This window comes from Corylus avellana, chromosome ca6 (genome assembly GCF_901000735.1).
Source record: "Corylus avellana chromosome ca6, CavTom2PMs-1.0".
Taxonomy (NCBI): Eukaryota; Viridiplantae; Streptophyta; class Magnoliopsida; order Fagales; family Betulaceae; genus Corylus; species Corylus avellana.
The window spans coordinates 16,146,970-16,169,818 of record NC_081546.1 but is presented as its reverse complement, the minus strand read 5'-3'; the positions used below and the strand labels follow the sequence as shown (position 1 = coordinate 16,169,818).

Below are 22,849 nucleotides of genomic sequence, written 5' to 3'. Positions count from 1 at the left end.
CACGAATACCAAATGAAGATTGATCTCCCATCATTCAACGGGCATCTTCAAATCGAAGATTTCTTAGATTGGGTGATGGACGTAGAGAGGTTCTTTGATTATATGAGTATTCGCGAGGATTGCAATGTGAAATTAGTGGCATACAAGTTCAAGGGAGGAGCTTCTGCTTGGTGGGAAAATTTACAAATTTCCCGAGCCCGACAAGGGAAGGGACCTGTAACTTCATGGTTGAAGATGAAGCGGCTACTCAAAGCACAGTTTTTACCATTGGACTTTGAGCAACGGCTATTCCAATAATACCAAGAGTGTCGACAAGGAGGTCGGATCATCCAGGCGTATGTTGATGATTTCTATCGCCTATCTGCTCGGAATGATCTCATGGAGACAGAGGATCAACAAGTTGCAAGGTTTATTGGTGGACTGCGTGTGGCAATACAAGATAAGGTTTCTATGCATCCTGTCTTTACTTTGAACGAGGCAGTTAGTTTGGCAACTCGAGCAGAGAAGCAACTGGAGAGGCCTAAAGCACCAACCTGGGAGTGAAACTCGAGCGATTCGACAAAACCAACACAGGGTCGGGGAAAACAACCTCTAGTCCCGACAGTCGCACCAAGTCAACTAGTGACTTCCATGGGAAAAGGAGCCAGTAGCAGTTCAAGCACCCCGAGACAACCAGCCAACAATCCATACGCATGGCCCGGTCTAGACAAGTGTTTCAAATGCAACCAACCGGGACATAGGTCGCATCATTGTCCCCGAAGGTAGATGGTAAACTTGATCGAACCCGAGCCAGAGGAAGGGTCCGAGAATGGAGATATTGATACACCTGAGTATGAGGAAGAGGAGTTGGCTGACGCTGATGAGGGAATCCCACTTTCCCGATCCTTAGTAATTCAACGTTTACTCTTGACCCCGAGGCAAGAGGATCAATCTCTAAGGCACAAGATTTTTCGTACTCGCTGCACAGTCAACTAGAGGGTATGTGATGTGATTATTGATAGTGGTAGTGGGGAGAACGTAGTGTCTAAGGAGATGGTTTCGAAGTTGGGTTTGAAAACTGAGAAGCACCCTGCTCCATATAAGATCGGATGGATCAAGCGGGGAACCGAGACACTAGTAACCGAGAGATGTCGTTTCACATTTTCGATCGGTAAGCATTACTCGAATTCTATTTTGTGTGATGTTGTGGAGATGGATGCATGCCACTTAATCCTGGGAAGACTGTGGCAGTTTGATGTGGATGCCCAGCAGCAAGGAAGAGCCAATGTCTACACTATCTTTTGGGATGGTCGAAAGATAACATTTCGACCCTTACAAGAAGTCGAAAATTCTACTCAGTCCAAGGGAAAGCCGGTCCTCCTATCCACTGGATCAGACTTTATAGAAGAAGTTAAGGAGGCCCGAGACATCATAGCATTGGTGACCGAGGGAACCCCGGGCTCCGTCTCACAAGAAGTTTCCGAGATAATGCAACCGATGTTAGAAGAATTCCAAGACATCATGCCTAAAGAGATACCCGAAGGACTGCCGCCCATGAGAGATATCCAGCACTATATTGACTTAGTGCCGGGAGCAAGTCTCCCGAACTTGCCACATTATCGAATGAGCCCAAAGGAGAATGCTATTTTGCAAGAGCAGGTAGAGGGGTTAATTCGGAAGGGACACTTGCGAGAGAATATGAGTCCATATGCAGTACCTACTTGTACCGAAGAAAGATGGGAGTTGGCGAATGTCCGTGGATAGTTGGGCAATAAACAAGATCACGGTCAAGTATCGGTTTCCTATTCCCCGAATAGGTGACATGTTTGATATGCTATCTGGGGCTAAGATTTTTTCGAAGATTGACTTGAGGAGTGGATATCACCAAATTCGTATACGACCAGGAGATGAATGGAAAACTGCGTTCAAGACTAAAGAGGGGCTTTATGAGTGGATGGTGATGCCTTTTGGCCTTTCGAATACACCAAGCACTTTCATGTGACTCATGAATCAGGTACTGAAACCTTTTATCGGAAAATTTGTCGTTGTCTATTTCGATGATATTCTTATCTATAGTTGCAACGTGGTGGATCACATGGATCACGTGAGGAAAGTGTTGGAGGTCCTTCATGAAAATAAGTTGTTTATCAACTTAAAGAAGTTTAGTTTCATGATGGATCAATTACTCTTCCTCGGATTTGTAGTCAGTGCCGATGGAATTCGAGTGGATGAAGAGAAGGTGAGAGCAATCCGAGAATGGCCCATGCCCAAGTCAGTGGGAGAAGTAAGAAGTTTCCATGGGTTAGCAACTTTCTATAGAAGGTTCGTTCGTAATTTCAGCAGTATTGTAGCACCGATCACCGAGTGTATGAAGAAAGGAAAATTCAATTGGGGTGACGAAGCCGAGCGAAGTTTCTCAATCATCAAAGAAAAGCTATGCACAGAACCTGTACTTGCCTTACCTGACTTTGACAAGCTGTTTGAAGTTGAATGTGATGCATCAATCATCGGGATAGGAGCTATGTTATCTCAAGAAGGGAAGCCCGTTGAATTTTTTAGTGAAAAGCTCGGAGAAGCAAGACAGAAGTGGTCAACATATGAGTTGGACCTTTATGCTGTCTTGAGAGCCCTCAAGGTGTGGGAGCACTACCTGATCCAACGAGAGTTTGTCCTCTATACCGACCATCAAGCATTAAAGTTCATCAGTAGTCAAAAGAATCTGAATTGGATGCATGCTCGGTGGGTTTCTTACATCCAACGGTTCACTTTTTCTCTTAAGCATAAGTCGGGAAAACTGAATCGTGTAGCTGACGCTTTAAGCCGCCGAGCTACCTTACTGATCACCATGAAAGCTGAAGTGACTGGATTCGAGAGCCTAAAGGAGTTATATAAGGAAGATGAAGATTTTGGTGAAACCTGGAAGCATTGCAAGGCAGGGCAACCAATTTCTGAGATACATATTCAGGAGGGGTATTTATTTCATGGGAATCGGCTGTGCATTCTGAGGAGTTCCTTACGGGAACAAATAATCCGAGAATTACATGTTGGAGGTTTGGGTGGTCATCTGGGAAGAGACAAGACTATTGCTCTGGTAGAGGAGCGGTATTACTGGCCGCAACTGAAGAAAGAAGTAAGTAATTTTGTCCAACGATGCCAGACTTGTCAGGTCGCCAAGGGGCAAACCCAAAATACGGGATTATACATGCCTCTACCAATACCAGAAGTACCGTGGGAAGATGTATCCATGGATTTTGTATTGGGTCTCCTGAGAACCCAACGAGGAGCAGATTCTATAATGGTAATTGTGGATAGATTTTCCAAAATGGCTCACTTTGTTGCTTGCAAGAAAACATCTGATGCGGTTCAAGTGGCCAATCTATTCTTCCGAGAGGTGGTTCAATTGCATGGAGTCCCAAAGTCTATCACTTCTGACCGAGACACCAAGTTCTTGTCTCACTTTTGGCGAACATTATGGAGGCGGTTCGACACAGCATTGAACTTTAGTAGCACGAGCCATCCGCAGACAGACAGGCAGACAGAAGTTGTTAATCGAACTCTAGGTAATTTACTTCGATGTATTGCAGGTGACAAACCGAAGCAGTGGGACCTGGCTTTAGCTCAAGCTGAGTTTGCCTACAATAACATGGAGAATCGATCTACTGGAAGGCACCATTTGAAGTCGTCTATGGGAGAACTCCGAGACTTGCAGTAGATCTTGCAGCTTTACCTAAGCTACCTGGTGCAAGTGTGGCAGCGGAGCATTTAGCAGAACGGGTGAAAGCTACCCAAGAGGGAGTTCGTCAGCATCTAGAAGAATCCTATGCTAAGTACAAGATGGCAGTAGACAAGGGTCGGCGATCGAAGATTTTTCAAGAAGGAGATCTTGCGATGGTGTATCTACGCAAGGGGCGACTGCCGACTGGTACCTCTGGAAAGCTGAGGAATAAGAAGTATGGTCCATGCAAGGTACTAAAAAGGATTAACGACAATGCATATGTCATCGATCTTCCAGAAGAAATGGCGATATCCTCAACATTCAACGTGGTAGACATTTTTGAATATTTTCCACCAGAGGAGTCAGAACTTACCTCGAGGACGAGTTCTTTTCAAGAAGGGGAGACTGATGTAGGACATGTGTGTCCCCACCCCCAAGAATAAATAGTTTACTTTTAATCCTTTTCCTAGTAGGAGTATATTTATTTTTCCTATTAGAATTATGTTTACTTTCCCTACTAGGATTATGTTTACTTTCCTACTAAGATTAGATTTACTTTCTCTACTAGAAGTAGGTTTACTTTTTCTCCAAGGATTTCTCTTCTATAAATAGGCTAGCTTATTATGTAAAACTGAATCAATTGAATTATTATAAAATCAGAGAATTCTCTCTCAATACTCTGCGGAGTTTTATCTTTCTTTTAGCTTGCGGGCTTGTTTTATCTTTTTGGGTAGAAGACGAAGACGCTTCTCCTTGCAGAATCAAAGACGCTGCTCTTTGATTAGTTACCTTAGTCTTCCGCTACGTCAAGTGTGTGGGACATGACACTTTGGCTTGCTCTTTTCAAAATGTAAAGGATAGATGGGTTTGGGCGTTTGGGGGAGTGTATGGGCCGAATGAGGAAGTGGAGAGAAGGTCTCTTTGGGAAGAGTTGGCTGGTTTGATGAGGGTGTGGGAGGTCCCTTGGTGTTTGGGTAGGGATTTTAACATTGTACGTTTTCCCAGTGAGCGCTCCAATGGTTCTTATTATTCTTCGGGCATGATGGATTTCTCGGACTTCATCTCAGAGAATAATTTGGTAGATATTTCGATGATGGGGGGTCAATTTACTTGGTCAAATAATCAAGAAAATGAGAGTTGGTCGATGATTGACTGGTTCTTGCTTTCCTCGGATTGGGAAGATCAATACCTAGCAATATCACAAAGGAGACTTAAACGCCTGCTCTCGGATCACTTCCCTTTATTACTGGACTGTGAGACTCCTTGTGGAGGTAAGAAGGGTTTTAAATTTGAAAATATGTGGCTTAAGGTAGAGGGTTTTGTTGATATGGTTGCTTCTTGGTGGGGGTCGTATTCGTTTGAGGGTTTGCCTAGTTTTGTGCTTGCTAATAAACTAAAATCCCTTAAAGTGGACTTGAAAAAGTGGAATAAGAGGTCTTTGGGGATATTGGGAGGAAAAAGGAGGAGTTGTTGGGAGGTATCCAGGAGTTGGATGAGCTGGCAGAATCGAAAGGCTTAGATCAGGAGGAGAAAATCCGAAAGGCGGACAAGTTGAAAGATTTGGAGAATACATTGTTGTGTGAAGAAATTCATTGGCGCCAAAAATTGAGAGCTTTGTGGCTCAAGGAGGGGGATCGGAATACTCGCTTTTTCCACAAGATGGCTAATTCTCATTGAAGGTACAATCGTGTGGAAGTGCTTCGTATTAATGGCGTTTTATCAGGTGATCCAGCTGAGGTAAAAGATCACATAGTGTAGTATTACCAAAGCCTTTATTCGGAACAAAGCACTTGGCGCCCTAGAATGGATAACCAGCCGTTTTTGTCAATTGATGAGGAGGATAATAGGTGGTTAGAAAGAGATTTTGAGGAAAAGGAGGTTTGGGAGGTGGTAAAAGGCATGGATGGTGATAAGGCTCCGGGTCCAGATGGCTTTTCCATGGTTTTTTTTCAAGCTTGCTGGGGTGTTATTAAACAAGACGTTATGGCGGTTTTTGCAGAGTTCCATCATAGACGTCAATTGATGAAGAGCTTGAATGCAATTTTTATTTCCTTGATTCCGAGAAAGGCGGATGCGGCGGAGAAGGACTTTCGGTCCATTAGCCTGGTGGGAGGGGTGTATAAAATTGTGTCTAAGGTTCTTGCCAATAGGATGAGAACTGTTTTGGGTAAGGTCATTTCCTATTCTCAAAATGCTTTTATTGGGGGTTGGCAAATCCTAGGTTCCGTTCTCATTGCAAATGAATGTGTGGATAGTCGCATGAAATCAGGGGTGCCAGGTGTTCTTTGTAAATTGGACTTGGAAAAGGCCTATGACCATGTAAATTGGGACTTTGTTTTGTATTTGCTGCATAGATGTGGTTTTGGTGAGAGGTGGAGGGCTTGGATAGGGTGGTGTATTAAGACAGTAAGATTCTCCATTCTTGTGAATGGTTCTCCGGAAGGGTTCTTTAACAGTTCGAGGGGAATCCGGCAAGGGGATCCTCTCTCACCGTTATTGTTTGTGCTTGTTATGGAGGCTGTGAGTAAGATGGTGAATGCGACGGTTGACCAAGGCCTTTTGACGGGCTTCTCGGTGGGAAATAGGATCTTGTCAGAGTTGTTGGTCTCCCACTCCTTATTTGCGAATGATACTTTGATTTTTTGTGAAGACTATATCGAGCAAATCCGGTATGTTCGTCTCATTCTCTTATGTTTTGAAGCTGTTTTAGGTTTGAGAGTGAATCTGGGAAAGTCAAAGATTGTGGCCATTGGTGAGGTGGAGAACATTGAGGTTTTAGCTAACACATCCTTGGGTGTAGTGTTGCCGATTTGCCTTTGAAGTATTTGGGCCTCCCTCTTGGGGCGTCGTACTAGGATACGACTATGTGGAATGAAGTGATCGAAAATATGGAGCGTCAGATGGCAGGTTGGAAGAGAATGTATCTTTCTAAAGGAGGTCGCTTAACCCTCATTAAGAGTGTCAATCAAATACGGTCCATATATATTTAGCCATAATTTGCCTTTCTAGTTATGGCATGTTCTTGTGTTATAGCTATAGTATATTGTAATTAATAGATAGATTTTAGTTGCCTTATTGGTTTCCCTAGATTGCTGTAATCGTTGAGATACAGCCTGTAATTACCTAGACAATTTTCTATATAATACTAGCAATTCTCACATTGAGAGGTATTTAGTACAATTGACATGGTATCAGAGCCTAATTTATCTAAATTAGGGTTTTGATTCGAGTTTTTTTTTTTTAGTTGGGTCGGGACTGAGTTATTGGTCTCTTTGGCTGTCGTTAACTTTAGAGGGAGTTGTCGATAATTCGGTTGAGGGTAGGGAATTTATTCTTACCTGAATTTCTGGAGGATTTGGGGCTGTCGGCGTGGAGGTTTTGGGGCTGTCGGAGATTTCTAGAGGATTTGGGGCTATCGGTGTGGAGGTTTTGGAGCTGCCGGAAATTCCTGGAGGATTTGGGGCTGTCGGCATGGACTGTCGCAGATTGCCGGAGATTTTTGGAGGAGTTGGGTTGTCGGCTTCAATCTCACTCTCGTCGGTGACTCTCTCGTTGCTGACGTTGTCATCGCTGGCTGGTTCCGTTGCCGGCGTGGACTGTCCCTGATTCTTGGTGCGATTTTGGTGTTGAGGAGTGTGGACTGTCGCTGGTTCTTGATTTCTGGAGGAGCGTGGACCATGGTTTTGAGCTTGCTGTTTGGGTTTGCTGTTCGGTGTGGTCAGCAATCATCAAATTAGGCTTGCTGTTTGGTGAGCGTGACTTTTTTTTGTTGGGTGGATTGCTGTTTGGACTTGGGCTTGGGCTTGGGCTTGGTTGCTGTTTTGGGTTGTTCTGGTGGGCTTGTTACTCATTTATCAAGTTTTATAATTTATAATTTTTATTTCATTATGTCTTCTAGCGAGACTATTGGGGTCCGTTTTACTGGAAAAAATTACTCTGCTTGGGGATTCCAATTTCAATTATTTGTGACGGAAAAAGAGTTGTGGGGTCATATTGACGGTAGTGATCCAGCTCCTACGAAAGCTAAGGATTTGGCTAAGTGGAAGGTCAAGGATGCACGTGTGATGTCTTGGATCTTAGGGTCTGTTGATCCTCTTATTGTGCTAAATTTGAGGCCCTATAAGACTGCAAAGACTATGTGGGAGTATTTGCTGAAGGTTTATCATCAGGACAATACTGCACGTCGCTTTTTAGCTAGAATATGAGATTGCTAATTACACTCAAGGCAATCTCTCCATTCCGGAGTATTTTTCTGGTTTTCAGAATTTGTGGGGAGAATTTTCTGATATGGTTTATGTGAAGGTACCTGCTGCATCTCTCTTGGCTGTTCATGAGTAGAGCAAGAGAGATCAATTCTTGATGAAATTACGTCCTAAATTTGAGGTTACTCGCTCAAATTTAATGAATCGGGATCCTTCGCCATCTTTGGATGTTTGTTTTGGAGAATTACTTCGTGAGGAGCAACATCTTCTCACACAGGCTACGTTTCAGCACGATTCCAACCCAAATCCAGTAGCCTATGCAGCCTATGGGAAAGGGAAGGGTAAGGATATGCACAAGGTCCAGTGTTTTAGCTGTAAGGAGTATGGTTATATTGCCACCAATTGTGCAAAGAAATCTTGCAATTACTGTAAGAAACCGGGCCACTTTATCAAAGAATGTCTCACTCGGCCTCAGAATCGTCAAGCTACTGCCTATCAGGCTATAGTAAACACCTCTTTTGCTCCAGTGATGTCCTCAGCCTCTTCTTCTGCGGCCGGATCAGCTGTTCTTACTCCTAAAATGGTCCAACAGATGATTATGTCAGCCTTGTCTGCTTTAGGGCTCCAAGGTAATGGTATTATTTCATCTAAGTCTTGGCTTATTGATTCTGCAGCATCCAATCATATGACCAAATCATCTGCTACTCTTTGCAATGTTCGTCCATATCATGGTTAATCTCATATTCAAGTAGCTAATGGAAGTCATTTAGCTATTAATGAAGTATGAGATATTAATCCTTCATTCAGAGATGTTTATGTCTCTCCTGGCCTTTCTAATAGTCTTATTTCAGTTGGCCAATTAGTTGAAAAAAACTGTGATGTCCATTTTTCTCGTGATGGTTGTCTTGTGCAGGATCAGGTGTTGGGGAAGATACTCGTGAAGGGGCCTAAAGTTGGCAAACTATTTCCATTGCACTTTTCAATTCCTAGTTGTTTATCTTTGGCTTGTAGGACAGTTAATAATCCAAACGAAGTATGGCACAAACGTTTGGGTCATCCAAATTCTGTTATTCTGTTTCATATGCTAAATTCTGGTTTATTAGGCAATAAAGAACGAGTTTCTCAAAATTTGTCATTTGATTGTTCTGTATGCAAACTTGGTAAGAGTAAAACTCTTTCATTTTCTTCTCATGGTAGTCGTGCTACAAAATGCTTTGATGTTGTGCATAGTGATGTATGGGGCGTATCTCCTATAATTTCTCATGCTCGATATAAATATTTTGTAACATTCATAGATGATTTCTGTCGATATACTAGGGTTTATTTTCTTCGGGCCAAATCCGAGGTTCTGTTTGTTTTTCGGACCTTTGTAACATATATTGAGAATCACTTTTCTATAGGCATTAAGATTTTGAGGTCTGATTTTGGTGGAGAATACATGTCCTACGAGTTTCATGATTTCTTATGCCACAAAGGAATTGTCTCTCAGCGTTCTTGTCCTTATACTCCTTAGCAAAATGGGGTGGTGGAACGAAAGAACCGTCATCTCTTGGATGTTGTTCGTACTTTATTACTTGAGTCATCTGTTCCTTCTAAATTATGGGTTGAGGCATTATCTACTGCTGTTTACTTAATTAATCGACTGCCTTCTCAGGTCTTGCAGTTTGATTCTCCTTATTATCGTTTGTATTATCAGCATCCTAGTTATCTTAATCTGCATACTTTTGGATGTGTTTGTTTTGTTCATTTATCTGCTCATGAACGTCACAAACTTTCTGCTCAGTCTGTTAAATGTGCCTTTATGGGTTATAGTGTTTCTCACAAAGGTTATGTTTGCTATAATCCTTGTTCTGACAAATTTCGTATATCTCGTAATGTTGTGTTCTTTGAGCATCAATGTTTTTTTTCTACACATGTTAAATCATTGCCTGAAATTAGTATTCTACCTTGTTTTGATGAATTGCCTCTTCTGCCTGAGCGGTTCAAACCTGGAATTGTGTATACTCGACGTCTACCAACTTTGCCCCTTCCCGAGACTAACCCTTCATCTGAAACTGTTCCGACAACTCCTCCGATTGACTCGCCATCTGAGACAGTTCATGAGTCTGGCCCTCGACGATCTGCTAGGGTATCACGTCCTCCTGATAGGTATGGTTTTCCCCACACTTCTTTTAATGCTACTTTATCTTCTATTTCCATCCCTCCATGTTTTTTCGAGGTTGTTAAATATGAATGTTGGCGGAAAGCGATGGATGAGGAACTTCAGGCTCTTCACGACAATCATACATGGGGCATGGTTCCTTGCCCCTCTTATGTTAAAGCCATTGGTTGTAAATGGGTTTACTCAATTAAGCTTCGCTCTGATGGGACTCTGGATCGGTATAAGGCCCGATTAGTTGCTCTTGGGAACAGGCAAGAATATGGGGTGGACTATGAGGAGACGTTTGCCCCGGTCGCGAAGATGACTACAGTGCGTATAATTATTTCTATTGCCGCCTCCCAAGGCTGGCCACTTCATCAGACGGATGTCAAAAATGCTTTTCTTTATGGTGATCTCAAAGAAGATATTTACATGACTCCTCCTCCGGGGTTTTCTTCTCTATCTGCCTCTGTGTGTAAGTTGAAGCGGTCTCTCTATGGCTTAAAACAGGCTCCCCAGGCATGGTTTGAAAAATTCAAGTCTACTTTGCTTCGCTTCTCCTTTGTCCAAAGCCAATATGATTCTTCTTTGTTCCTTTGCAAGACTCCGACTGGTCTTGTTCTTTTACTTGTGTATGTGGATGATATTGTCATTACGGGAACCGACTCCAGTTTGATTGCACATCTCAAGCGGAATCTTGAAGACTCTTTTCATATGAAAGACCTTGGTCCTCTTACGTATTTTTTGGGGTTGGAGGTGCACACTGATTCTTCTGGTATATTCTTGAATCAACACAAATATACCCAGGACTTGATTAGTCTAGCTTGTCTTCAAGATTCTTCTTCGGTGGATGTGAAATATCGAAGTGAGGTTAATGTGAAATATCGAAGTGAGGAGGGTGATCTTCTCTCTGATCCTATTGTGTTCTGACAGTTGGTAGGCAACTTGAATTATTTGACTATTACTCGGCTCGATATTTCCTTCGCTGTCTAGCAGGTTAGCCAGTTTATGCAAACTCCCCGCCATCTTCATTTAGCTGTTGTTCGGCGTATCATTCGATATCTTTGGGGCTCTTCTGGCCGTGGGTTGTTCTTTCCAACTGGCTCTCCTCTTCGCCTTGTTGCTTATAGTGATGCGGATTGGGCAGGATGTCTTGACACTCGGCGGTCTGTCACAGGTTGGTGCATGTTTCTTGGTGATTCTTTGATTTCTTGGAAGAGTAAGAAGCAAGCTCGTGTTTCTAAATCATCTACTGAATCCGAATACCGGGCAATGTTTGCTGCTTGTTCTGAGATTGTCTGGCTTGGTGGGCTTTTGGCTGAGCTAGGTTTTTCTCAAACTGATTCTACTCCTCTTCATGCTGATAATACTAGTGCCATTCAAATAGCTGATAATACTAGTGCCAGTCAAATAGTTGCTAATCCTGTTTACCATGAACGTACGAAGCATATTGAGGTAGACTGTCATTCTATTCGGGAAGCCTTGGACACTCGTGTTATCTCTCTTCCTCATGTTTCCACTGATCTCCAGATAGCTGACGTCTTCACGAAGGCTATGACACGACAACGTCATCAGTTTCTTGTGGGCAAATTGATGCTTCTTGATCGACCAGCATCAATTTGAGGGGGGATGTCAATCAGATACGGTCTATATATATTTAGCCATAATTAGTCTTTCTAGTTATGGCATGTTCTTGTATTATAGCTATAGTATATTGTAATTAATAGATAGATTTTAGTTGCCTTATTGGTTTCCCTAGATTGCTGTAATCGCTGAGATACAACCTGTAATTACCTAAACAATTTTCTATATAATACGAGCAACCCTCACATTGAGAGGTATTCTGTATAATTGACAAAGAGCACTTTGGCTAATCTTCCGACTTACTTTTTGTCTCTGTTTCCGATTCCTGTAAGTGGAGCTAAAAGGATTGAGAAAGTTCAAAGAGATTTTTTGTGGGGAGGAATGGGGGATGAGCCCAAGATGCATCTTGTAAGTTGGAACCATGTCTGTAGCCCTCTACGCTATGGTGGTCTTGGCATTCGGAAGTTGCACTAGTTTAACCAAGCTCTTTTGGGGAAATGGCTTTGGAGATACACAAATGAGAACGGGGCTCTTTGGTGTAAGGTGATCAAAGCTAAGTATGAAGACCAAGAAGGTGGGTGGTGTACGAAGGATGTTTCGGGCTCTCATGGTGTGGGTCTATGAAAGCATATTCGTAAAGGGTGGAATTTCTTTGCCAAAGGTATTTGGTTTGAGGTGGGGGAGGGTTTGAAAGTTCGTTTCTGGCATGATATTTGGTGTGGGGACAATTCTTTGAAGCAAGCTTTCCCGTCCTTATTCAGTATCACTAGACACAAAGAAGCTTGGGTGAAGGATAATTTTATTGGGAGGAATGGGGTTGTTGAGTGGAATGCCATTTTCGTACGATCGGTCCAAGATTGGGAGATGGATTTGGTTTCTCCTTTCTTTGATCGGTTGTATTCTTGCAAGGTTTCCCTAGGTAGTGTAGATCGTATTTGCTGGTCTTCGTCCAACAAGGTCAAGTTCGAGGTTAAGTCGTTCTATAAGGCCTTGTCCATTTCTAATCAAGAGGAGTTTACTTGGAAGAACATCTGGCGTACTAAGGCGCCTTAGCGGGTGACTTTTTTCGGGTGGACTGCGGCCTTAGGCAAAATTTTGACTCATGATATGCTGCGTAAGAGGAACATAGTGGTAGTGGAGTGGTGTTGTATGTGCAAGAAGACCGGAGAGTCAGTTGATCATCTTCTTCTCCACTGTGAGCTCGCAAGTGCTCTTTGGCACACGATTTTTCAGCAGTTTGGGTTGCATTGGGTCATGCCTTGCCGGGTGAGGGCATTGTTTGCTTGCTGGTGGTCGGGAGGACGATCTCGAAGCGCGGTTGTGTGGAAGATGATCCCTCAGTGTCTTATGTGGTGTATTTGGAATGAAAGAAATGTTAGATGTTTTGAAAATTCCACTAGGACCATAGAGGAATTGACTCATTTTTTTTTCTTTACTCTTTATTCTTGGACGGCCGCTTGGCTAACTCCTTTAGTGATTAGTTTCTCCGATTTTCTTTTTCATTTCTCTCCCTCCTAGGCGCTCTCTGTTTATACTTCCCGTGTATGTGGGTTGCATCCCTCTACGCTCTTTTTATATATCATCATTACTTATAAAAAAAAACAAAAAAAAGAGCATAATAGTAAAAGAGAATTGAAATATAAGAGAGAGAGAGAGAGAATGGTATTGATTTCATCTCTATCCGCACAACAATGGTTAATCATATTTAATCAAGAAATTCATTCTATGCATGTTATAAATAAACAAGAAATTACTATATTAAGGAACAAGTATAATCCATCTTTGGTTGGCACGGACCATTCACCTAACCACCAAGATGCGGTACGATCCATCTTCCCTAAGTATGGATTATCTAATTCCTTAATAGGATACATACAATTAAGGGAATAGTAAAGCACATCTTCGGTTAGCACGGATTGTTTACCTAAATTACACTAAACTAGGGTGTAGTACAATCCGTCTTCCCTATGCATGGCCTATTTAATCCTTTTAATCTTATGTCAATTAAAACTGTTGTATAATCATCATCCCCATAATCACAAAAAATAAGAATGATTTGAGTTCAATAAAGACAAAAAGCTTCCTCCTCTGCACTCTTTATTGCATAATTACTTATCAAAAAAATAAAGGCAAAAAGCTTTCTAAGACAAGATAAGACTTTCACCAATATTAATTTTGGAATTTAAGAACTATTGCATTTAAACATGAAAGAACGATTTGAGTTCAATAAAGGCAAAAAGTTTTCTAAAACAAGATAAGAATTTCACCAATATTGATTTTGGAATTTAAGAACAATTGCATTTAAACATGAAGAACAATATTAAATTGCAGCAATCTTCTAAATTATACAACCACCATGCAAAAACTGAAAATATATAAATTAAGATGTAATCAAACCATTGTGCTTGGATAGGATTACATCAATACTCCACGAAGGAATTTAGCCGCTTATGACTCTGCTAAGCCTCCAATAAGTATTTGCTAAATTTTTTGCTCTAGGTAGCAGTGTGTCTTTCTTTAATATTTAGAGGCCTATTTATAGGGATTAGGAAAACCTTAGAAACCCTAGGAAAATCGCAGGTCAGTTTCCCAGTCCAAGTGGGAGACTAAAAACCTACTCCAAGCTGAAAAAGGAATCTTTCCGCATCTAGGGAACCCGAGTGTGCTTGAGCCCAAAGGAATTGCGCTGGAGCGCACTACCGTCCGGAAGCAAGTTTCAGCCGTCCGGATGCCCTTGTGCTTGATCCCCTAGATGGTGCGCTCGAGCGCACGGCTGTCTGGACGTGAGTTCCAACTGTCCGGACGGTTACCGTGTGCTGGATGCCCATTGCTTCAAAAATGTTTCCAAAGTGTGCTTTTTGCCCAATTTTCAATGGAGTTCTTGAATCTTTCATTTAAAACCCTGAACGATAAAAACAAAACAAAATCAAACAAATAACAACGCTAAGGAATTAACATACGCGAATTTAGTAGTTTACGTGGTTTGAATGTGCAACATTGAGTGCTTATCAATTATCATCACAAAAATAAAAGCTAATCATGTTAACAATGGCCGACATGCCTTTTCTTTTCTAAGGAACTGAGGTAAAAAGCTTGTCAATGCAAAAAATTAAAATTAAAACAAAATTTCTCATTAACTAAACCAAAAGCAATCTTCTAGATCTTAAGAAGAAGGCCAAAAGATTGAAGATTTGAATCACCTTCTCTGCTGTCACAGAATATGTAACACCCCTTTCCCGTAAGAAGACGATATTACACATCATTTGAATCAGAAACATAAGGATTCAAGAATTCCATAAACTGAAAATCAAAAGTCTCATAACAATTAAAAGCTTAATCTATCGCATTACTATTATTACAACTCAGCCCATTAAACTTACCTCTAAATCCCTAGTCTTAACATAGAAATCATGTTGGAACAAAAACAAACTGATGTGCTACGTGCACTTATTCAAATCCTCTTCTAGGTGAAGGCTTTTGACTCTAGGTTTCTTGTTCTATAGAACCATCCACGACCTCATCTGGATTCTTTTAAAACATAAAACAAAGGTGTGTTGAATACTCAGTAAATAGATACATGAACAGTAAATGAAGTTAGAAAAACTATTCATTTTCAAAATTTTCAAAAAGTACAATCAAAACATTCACAAATATCGTCAACATTTTTTTTTTTTCCTTTAATCTCTTGAATGACCAACACACAATTGCGCCTTGTGTGTAAGGGTTGGTGATCACAAAGATCCTAACTTCCCTCTTGTGGCCACAAGTGGAGCCGCGTCAAGGATATGGACATCACTTGATAAATGATGGTACACTCGAGTGTTTTAATCCTCTTAACACTTCCTTATTAAACCCACTAAATTAAAAGAAATAACTAAGCAAATGACTACCACACAATAATTTTATTTTATTTTTTAAAGGAAAAGCTTCAGAGGTCCTTAAGGTCTGAGTTTTTATCAAAACAAAATATCAAAAAAAAAAAAAAAAAAGGGCTGGCAGCGGCCACCCAACCTCTTTTTTTTTTTTTTTTGATATTTATATTTATGATTATAATTTTTTCTTTTTCTTTTTATATATATTTTTTTAAAAGGGACAAGCGCTGCCTTTTGATTGGGTATGGTAGCACTGTTAAAATTTTAATGGAAGGTAGACAAAAGAATCTATTTGATAACAATTTAAATTTTAGGGATTGAATCGATAAAATTTAAACCTTAGAAAGAGATTTGATAAAAAGTCATATTTTTTCCTAAAAAAGAAGCTAAAACTACATTATAAAATTACCCTAGGGGGTCTAGGGTGTCATTGAATATATCTTTGTATCTAAATAAATGGGCCTATCTATTACTTTCCTTCCAAATGTTATACAGGGTGGCAAAGTGGTGCATATATGAGAAGATTGTTTCCTTTGTCTTTGCAACGTTTATTGGACCAATTGGCATTTCCTCCCTCCTAAAATAAAGTGTTGAGGGGAAGGGAACAGGTTCAATCCTATATGGACGAGTAGGTTGTTTTACCTATCAAAAAGAAGTTCCTTTGTCTCTAGGTTTCTTTGTTTGTTGTGATTGAAAACTAAATAAAGAAAAAAGCAATTAGTACATGCTGTTGGATGTGGTTGTGTGGATAGTGTATCTGTAACAATGGCCCATAAGATGCGGAAAGATGGTGTCTCCACATTATCTCCCCAACAGTTTTGCCACAAACAATAATAAAATCTGTTGTCATCACTTTCAGATGACAGCTTAGGAACTTTCAGATGGCATACTTAGGATCACCTTTTTTTTTTATTTGATAAGTAATGATGATATATAAAAAGAGCGCAGAGGGGCGCAACCCACATACACGGGAAGTATAAATAGAGAGCGCCTAGGAGTGAGAAAAATGAAAAAGAAACTCAGAGAAACTAATCACTAAAGGAGCTAGCCAAGCGGCCGTCCAAGAGTAAAGAGTAAAGAAGAAAAAATGAGCCAATTCCTCTATGGTCCTAATGGAATTTTCAAAACATCTAGCATTTCTTTCATTCCAAATACACCACATAAGACATAGAGGGATCATCTTCCACACAACCGCGCTTCGAGAACGTCCTCCCGACCACCAACTAGCAAACAAGTCCCTCACCCGGTAAGGCATGACCCAAAGCAACCCAAACCTTTGAAAAATCATGTGCCAAAGAGCACTTGCGAGCTCACAATGAAGAAGAAGATGCTCGACTGACTCTCCGTTCTTCTTGCACATACAACACCACTCCACTATCACTATGTTCCTCTTTCGCAACGTATTATGCGTCAAAATTTTTCCTAGGGCCGCAGTCCACCCGAAAAAGGCCACCCGCTGAGGCGCCTTAGTACACCAGATGCTATTCCAAGGAAACTCCTCTTGATTAGAAATGGACAAGGCCTTGTAAAACGACTTAACCTCAAACTTGCCATTCTTGGATGAAGACCAGCAAATACGATCTACACTGCCTAGTAAAACCTTGCAAGAATACAACCGATCAAAGAAAGGAGAAACCATATCCACCTCCCAATCTTGGACCGATCGTATGAAAATGACATTCCACTCAACAACCCCATTCCTCTCAATAAAATTATCCTTCACCCAAGCATCTTTGTGTCTGGCGATACTGAATACTTAGGATCACTTTCCCTATAACAAAGTAAGTCATGGACTTTTCCTATTTAGTTCAATGCCCTGAATTTGGCTAAATATCAATTCCCAATTTAAGTGATAAATGGGCAATGAATAAGACGGTGATTTACTCCTACACTTACACATGTTATTCAAGAAAAGTAAATTACTAGAAGATGGTCTACTGCAGCTTCTAATATGGAGATCTGATGCCTTTTTTTGGTCCCCAGGTCATTGTAGATATCTTAGTGAAGCCTCTTTAAGAATGCCTGATAGAGTTACCCTCTGTCAGAATGTTTTCTCTACTCTCCATCTTTTTTTTTTTTTTTTTTTTTAATTTTTTAATTTTATTTTCAATAACAATATTTATCATTGGCTTATGAAAAAGAGAAAATTCACTTGAATCTATGGAGTATATGTTTTTTATTTTTAAACTTTTGTTCTATATCATCTAGGAAATGGTTTAAACTTTAATGCTACCCCTATTAAATCTAGGTTATGTGCAACAAATCAGAGTTATAAATCTTATAGTGCATCATTTTCTCTAATCTTCAATGTTTCAACAGGATGGTGAGGCTAAGCTGAGACTCCCAGGTACAAGACTTGCCGCTTCATATGTGAACTTCTACATTGCCAATGGAGCAATAATCTTACCACAATTTGGGGACCAAAAGTGGGATGATGAAGCTGTTCGTGTTGTATCTCTAGCCTTTCCAAATCATGAAGTAAGCAAATATTATTGTTCAATTTACATATACAATCTTCATTAGAAAATTTGTGGAGGGGTCCAATTCCATTTTCGGAGACAAATTGCTTAATATATCTCGATTGAATAATTGACATGTCAACTATAACTCTTATCTTATTATAGCTGATGTTTTTAAAAATTACATCGAGATTCTAACTTGTTTTGTTCTATTTTCATAGAATATCAAAATAGAGAAAGGGATAAATTAATGTCAAAATCTTAACAATTTAGGCTATTTCATAGATTAAGCTCATTATATATGCCACCAATCTGGCCTTGTGTCTTGCACAGAACCATTGGCCTTTGCTTTTCTATAAACACCCATTGGCATCTAATTGCCCTTTTAACATTAGGCAGTTTGATTAGTTGCCATGTGTCATTTTTGTGAAGTGCTTTCATCTCTTCTTGCATTGCTTCCTTCTACTTTTGATCATTAATTGCCTCTTGTAAACTTTGAGGAATAATTAAACATGGACGACAATTTGGAGACAGGAATGATATGAGGTGAAAGATGCTTGTAGGAAACAAATTGGAAATAGGATGCTAAGTACAGGATCTAACTTCTTTGTGTTGAGCAATAGGATGGTCAATGTTATTAATTGAGGAATTTAAAATAGGTATGGAAGTAGGATTACCTAGGGTGGCAAAATGAGTTGGCAGGTCAACACAATTACGACCTGAATGACCCGCCACCCGATTAACCTAAACCAGAACACGACCCGTTTAGCTAAACGGGTCGAACTCTCATACACGAACACAACACGAAAGATAGCTAGATAACTCAACACGACCCGTTTGAAATTACCGGGTCATATTAGGTTGACACGATTCGTTTACTTAAAAGGTAACACGACCCGACACGTTTGAATGAAAAATAGGAAAAATAATGTAATAATAATACCAATGCCATTGAGATTAAATAGAATTCACAAATTACAATATGATAATATGATAAAAACATAATAGGTTTAATTGTTAACAAATTGCCATTCAATAAAAACATTCACAAAGATTAGCAATTTTCAACTCCATATCATACAATTTATGTTAGGGTTAGGTTAGTTTAACTGTAGGATTTTTTTTTTTTTTTAAAAAAAAAAACAGGTTTGGCGGGTCACCCGCTTAACCTACGGTTGACCTACCAGACACGAAAAATAACTGGATCATAAATGGGTGGATTATGACCCGAACCTGTTTAGATCAACCCTAAAATCTAACTTCGTGTCGGGTTTGCGGATGTCAAAATTGCCTGCCCTAGGATTAACTGAGATAGGGTTTACTGCTTGGCATGGTTGGGAGGTGGTGGTGTTACTTTTCTGGCGTGTGGAGTAAACTTTCAACTCTTCCACCTGTGGCTCACATGGCTCATTAGTAGGTGATGACTCATCAACAGGTGACTCATGTTCTGGCAAAGTAGCAATTATAGGCAAAAGACTCAGACCACTTCTCTTTACTACTATTCTTTGCCTGAAGAGAAATTTGGGTAGGTGAAAAAAATAAGGCTGTGATTCAAAAGAGTCGCATCCATCAACACAACGTTTCTGTGACGGGGAATGATAATGCTTCTACCCCCTTTGGAGTAGGTGCATACCTAAAAAGAACACATTTGAGCACTTAAGGATCCAATTTGCCTCGAGCTTGACCTTGGAGATGAACAAAACAAATACACCCAAACACCCGGGGAGAAACAACAAAGGTAGAAGGAGAGAAAGATGGTAACAAACCTAGAGGTGTCTTGAAATTCAAGAAATGAGATGACAACCGATTGATGAGATAGTCAGTAGTGAGAAGAGCAGCATCCTAATAAGATTTATGAACATGCATAGAGAGCATTAAGGCCCGAGTTACCTCTAAGAGATGCCGAGAACGTATCACTTTTTGCTTTTAACAAATAAATCCATGCAGTCTGAGAATAATCAGCATCCAAAATCTCCTTTGCAGTTCTAATAAATAAGTATCCTTGGCTACGTTCGATTGCATGGAGTGTAACAACCAGGACATGATAGTGGATTTTTTTGCCTCCCATTCATCATAAGCGGGATTATCTACTGATGGTTAGGATCTTACCATTTAAATATCCCATTTCCCCGTTACTCCTAATATAAAAGAATGCTAATTGGGACCAAGCAAGGTAATTGAGCTCATCCAATTTAACTGTTGTGATATTATGGGTTGGGTTGTCAATAAAGGAGGTTGTGTGGCTCTCTATCCCTCTTTTTAAAACTTCTATGATTTGATTCACTTTTGTAATCTTGTGATCAACCATCTAAACCAAACAAATAGCTTCAAAACACGACTAATGGGCTGAAGAACACATAATGGGGAGCCAAACCAACCAAATTATATAACAAAGATAACTTCTAGCTACCCATACTATTCAACAAGGCATAAGAAAACAAACCAGGTCCTCTCAATCACAGAATTTCAAAGTTGGTACAGCTGATGATCATGATGATAATTAGGAATATGTATGATATAAAAAAAAATAAAATAAAATAAAAAATCTGAGGAGCATCACGGCCATCTCTTGTGGAAGTAGAAGGACTATGAGTGCAATTCAGTTTGTGATGCAAGTATAAAATATGTTACTTCCAATGATCAAGTCTCATAGCTAGTAATAGTAGTAGTAGCATTTGTTGTAAACTAATCTCATATTCTTCCATCACCTCTATGTATCATCATAATATCGTAATGTTTTCTTTTGTTGAAAGTGTAATTATCTATATAATAGTTCCGAAGAAAAAATATTTGAATTTTTTGGGTTTCTCAGGTGGTAAGAATCGAAGGAGCGAGAGAGATTGTTTTGGCAGGTGGAAACATACATTGCATTACTCAACAACAACCGGCCATTCCGGAATGCTGAAGGAACCATGTGGGCATGGATTTATTAATTAATATTCATTATTCATATCGAGATTAATCACTTCCATTTTATATGTCATATGTGTGGTGTTGCATTCAGATGCTAATCTCTACTACTCTTTGCCCCGCACCCCCACAGAGGTGGTAGTAATGTATGATTTGCTCTTCGTTTCATTTAAAGAAAGAAAAACAAAAAGAGTTGCATCATTTTTGAATAATATTATTTTGTAGACCCACATGAAATAACCAAGTGGGCCATACCTTTTAAAAAAGTCGCTAGACATTGATTTCAGACCATTCATTGCTTATGGTCCTAGGCCATTTACTTAATAACCTAAACGACTGTAAAATTAATGGTGAATCAGGAAACCGGTCCTTTTTGTACCCTATAAATTATACACAATATCCATAAGCTTTATGTATCTTAAGTGGGTCAAGCAAAAGATACCATTTTCCTAGTGTTTGGGCTTTCAGAAGATTTTATTGGTATGGACTCCGATTTTTCTTTATTTATTTATTTTTCTTTTTTATTTTTTAAACTTATTGTGAAAATCATGATAGCTAAGGTCTTGGTATTTATGAATGATAAGTTAAATTTACTTTTACATTGAAAGCCTATGGTAACATTGTATATTATGTTAAAACGATATTGATGCTTCATTGTAATGTGATATTATTGAAGACGATCTCGACTTTGGATATTACGAGCACTCAAGTATGCCTCATACTAATTTTTCCTCTCCTTTTCTCTTCCTAGCATTCCCTCTAATAATAAAGAAAAGAGTTTGGCCGTTCCATATCATCATGATGAGTTATTGGGTTTCTTTTAATAATTTCTCAAAGCAGCTTGACCTTTCTCTATTTATTTAAGTGTATTTGGTGATTCGTGCATGCTCCAATGATGTAGCGGAAGACTAAGGTAACTAATCAAAGAACAGTGTCTTTGATTTTGCAAGAAGAAGTGTCTTCATCTTCTACCCAAAAAGATAAAAACAAGCCCGCAGGCTAAAAGAAAGATAAAACTCCGCAGAGTATTTGAGAGATAATAATTCAATGAGTTGAGTTTTATATAATAAAGTAGCTTATTTATAGAAGAGAAATACTTGCAGAGAAAGTAAACTTACTTCTAGTAGAGAAAGTAAATCTAATTCTAGCTATAAAGTAAACATAATCCTAGCAGGGAAAGTAAACATAATCATAATAGGAAAATGATTATAAAATAAATAAATAAAAACATTTATTTATTTCTTTAGTGGGGACTGCATGTCTTGCATCAGTCTCCCTATCTTGAAAAGAACTCGTCCTCGAGTTAAGTACCAATACTTTGGTGGAAAATATTAAAAAATGTATGTCACGTTGAATGTTGAGGATATCGCCATTTCTTCTGGAAGATCGATGACATATGCATTGTTGTTAATCATTTTTATTACCTTGCATGGACCATACTTTTTATTCCTCAACCTTCCAGAAGTACTAGTTGGTAGTCGCCCCTTGCGTAAATACACCATCACAAGATCTCCTTCTCGAAAAATCTTCGATCACTAACCCTTGTCTGCTGCCATCTTGTACTTAGCATAGGATTCTTCTAGATGCTGACGAACTCTCTAGGGTTAGAGGCATGTATAATCCCGTATTTTGGGCAAAATTACTTACTTCTTTCTTCAGTTGCGGCCAGTAATACCACCCCTCTACTAGAGCAATAGTCTTGTCTCTTCCTAGATGACCACCCAAACCTCCAACATGTAATTCTTAGATTATTTGTTCTCGTAAGGAACTCCTCGGAATGCACAGCCGATCCGCACGAAATAAATACCCCTCCTGAATGTGTATCTCAAAAATTGGTTGCCTCGTCTTGCAATGCTTCTAGGATTCACCAAAATCTTCATCTTCCTTATATAACTCGAATCTAGTCACTTCAGCTTTCATGGTGATCAGTAGGGTAGCTCGACGGCTCAAAGTGTCAGCTACACGATTCAGTTTTCCTGACTTATGCT

At 39.8% G+C, this 22,849-nt stretch overlaps 1 protein-coding gene across 1 annotated transcript in view; it reads left to right on the top strand.

Moving 5' to 3' along the window:
* Window positions 1–21,062, top strand: part of LOC132184728 (agmatine deiminase) — a 47,934-nt gene extending 26,872 nt beyond the window's left edge. Inside the window, exons 9-10 of the mRNA XM_059598462.1 lie at window positions 17,812–17,970; window positions 20,764–21,062. Coding sequence (XP_059454445.1) covers window positions 17,812–17,970; window positions 20,764–20,856 — 252 coding nt within the window. The 3' untranslated portion in view covers window positions 20,857–21,062. The remainder of the gene's footprint in view (window positions 1–17,811; window positions 17,971–20,763) is intronic.
* The last annotated feature ends 1,787 nt before the right edge of the window (window positions 21,063–22,849 follow it).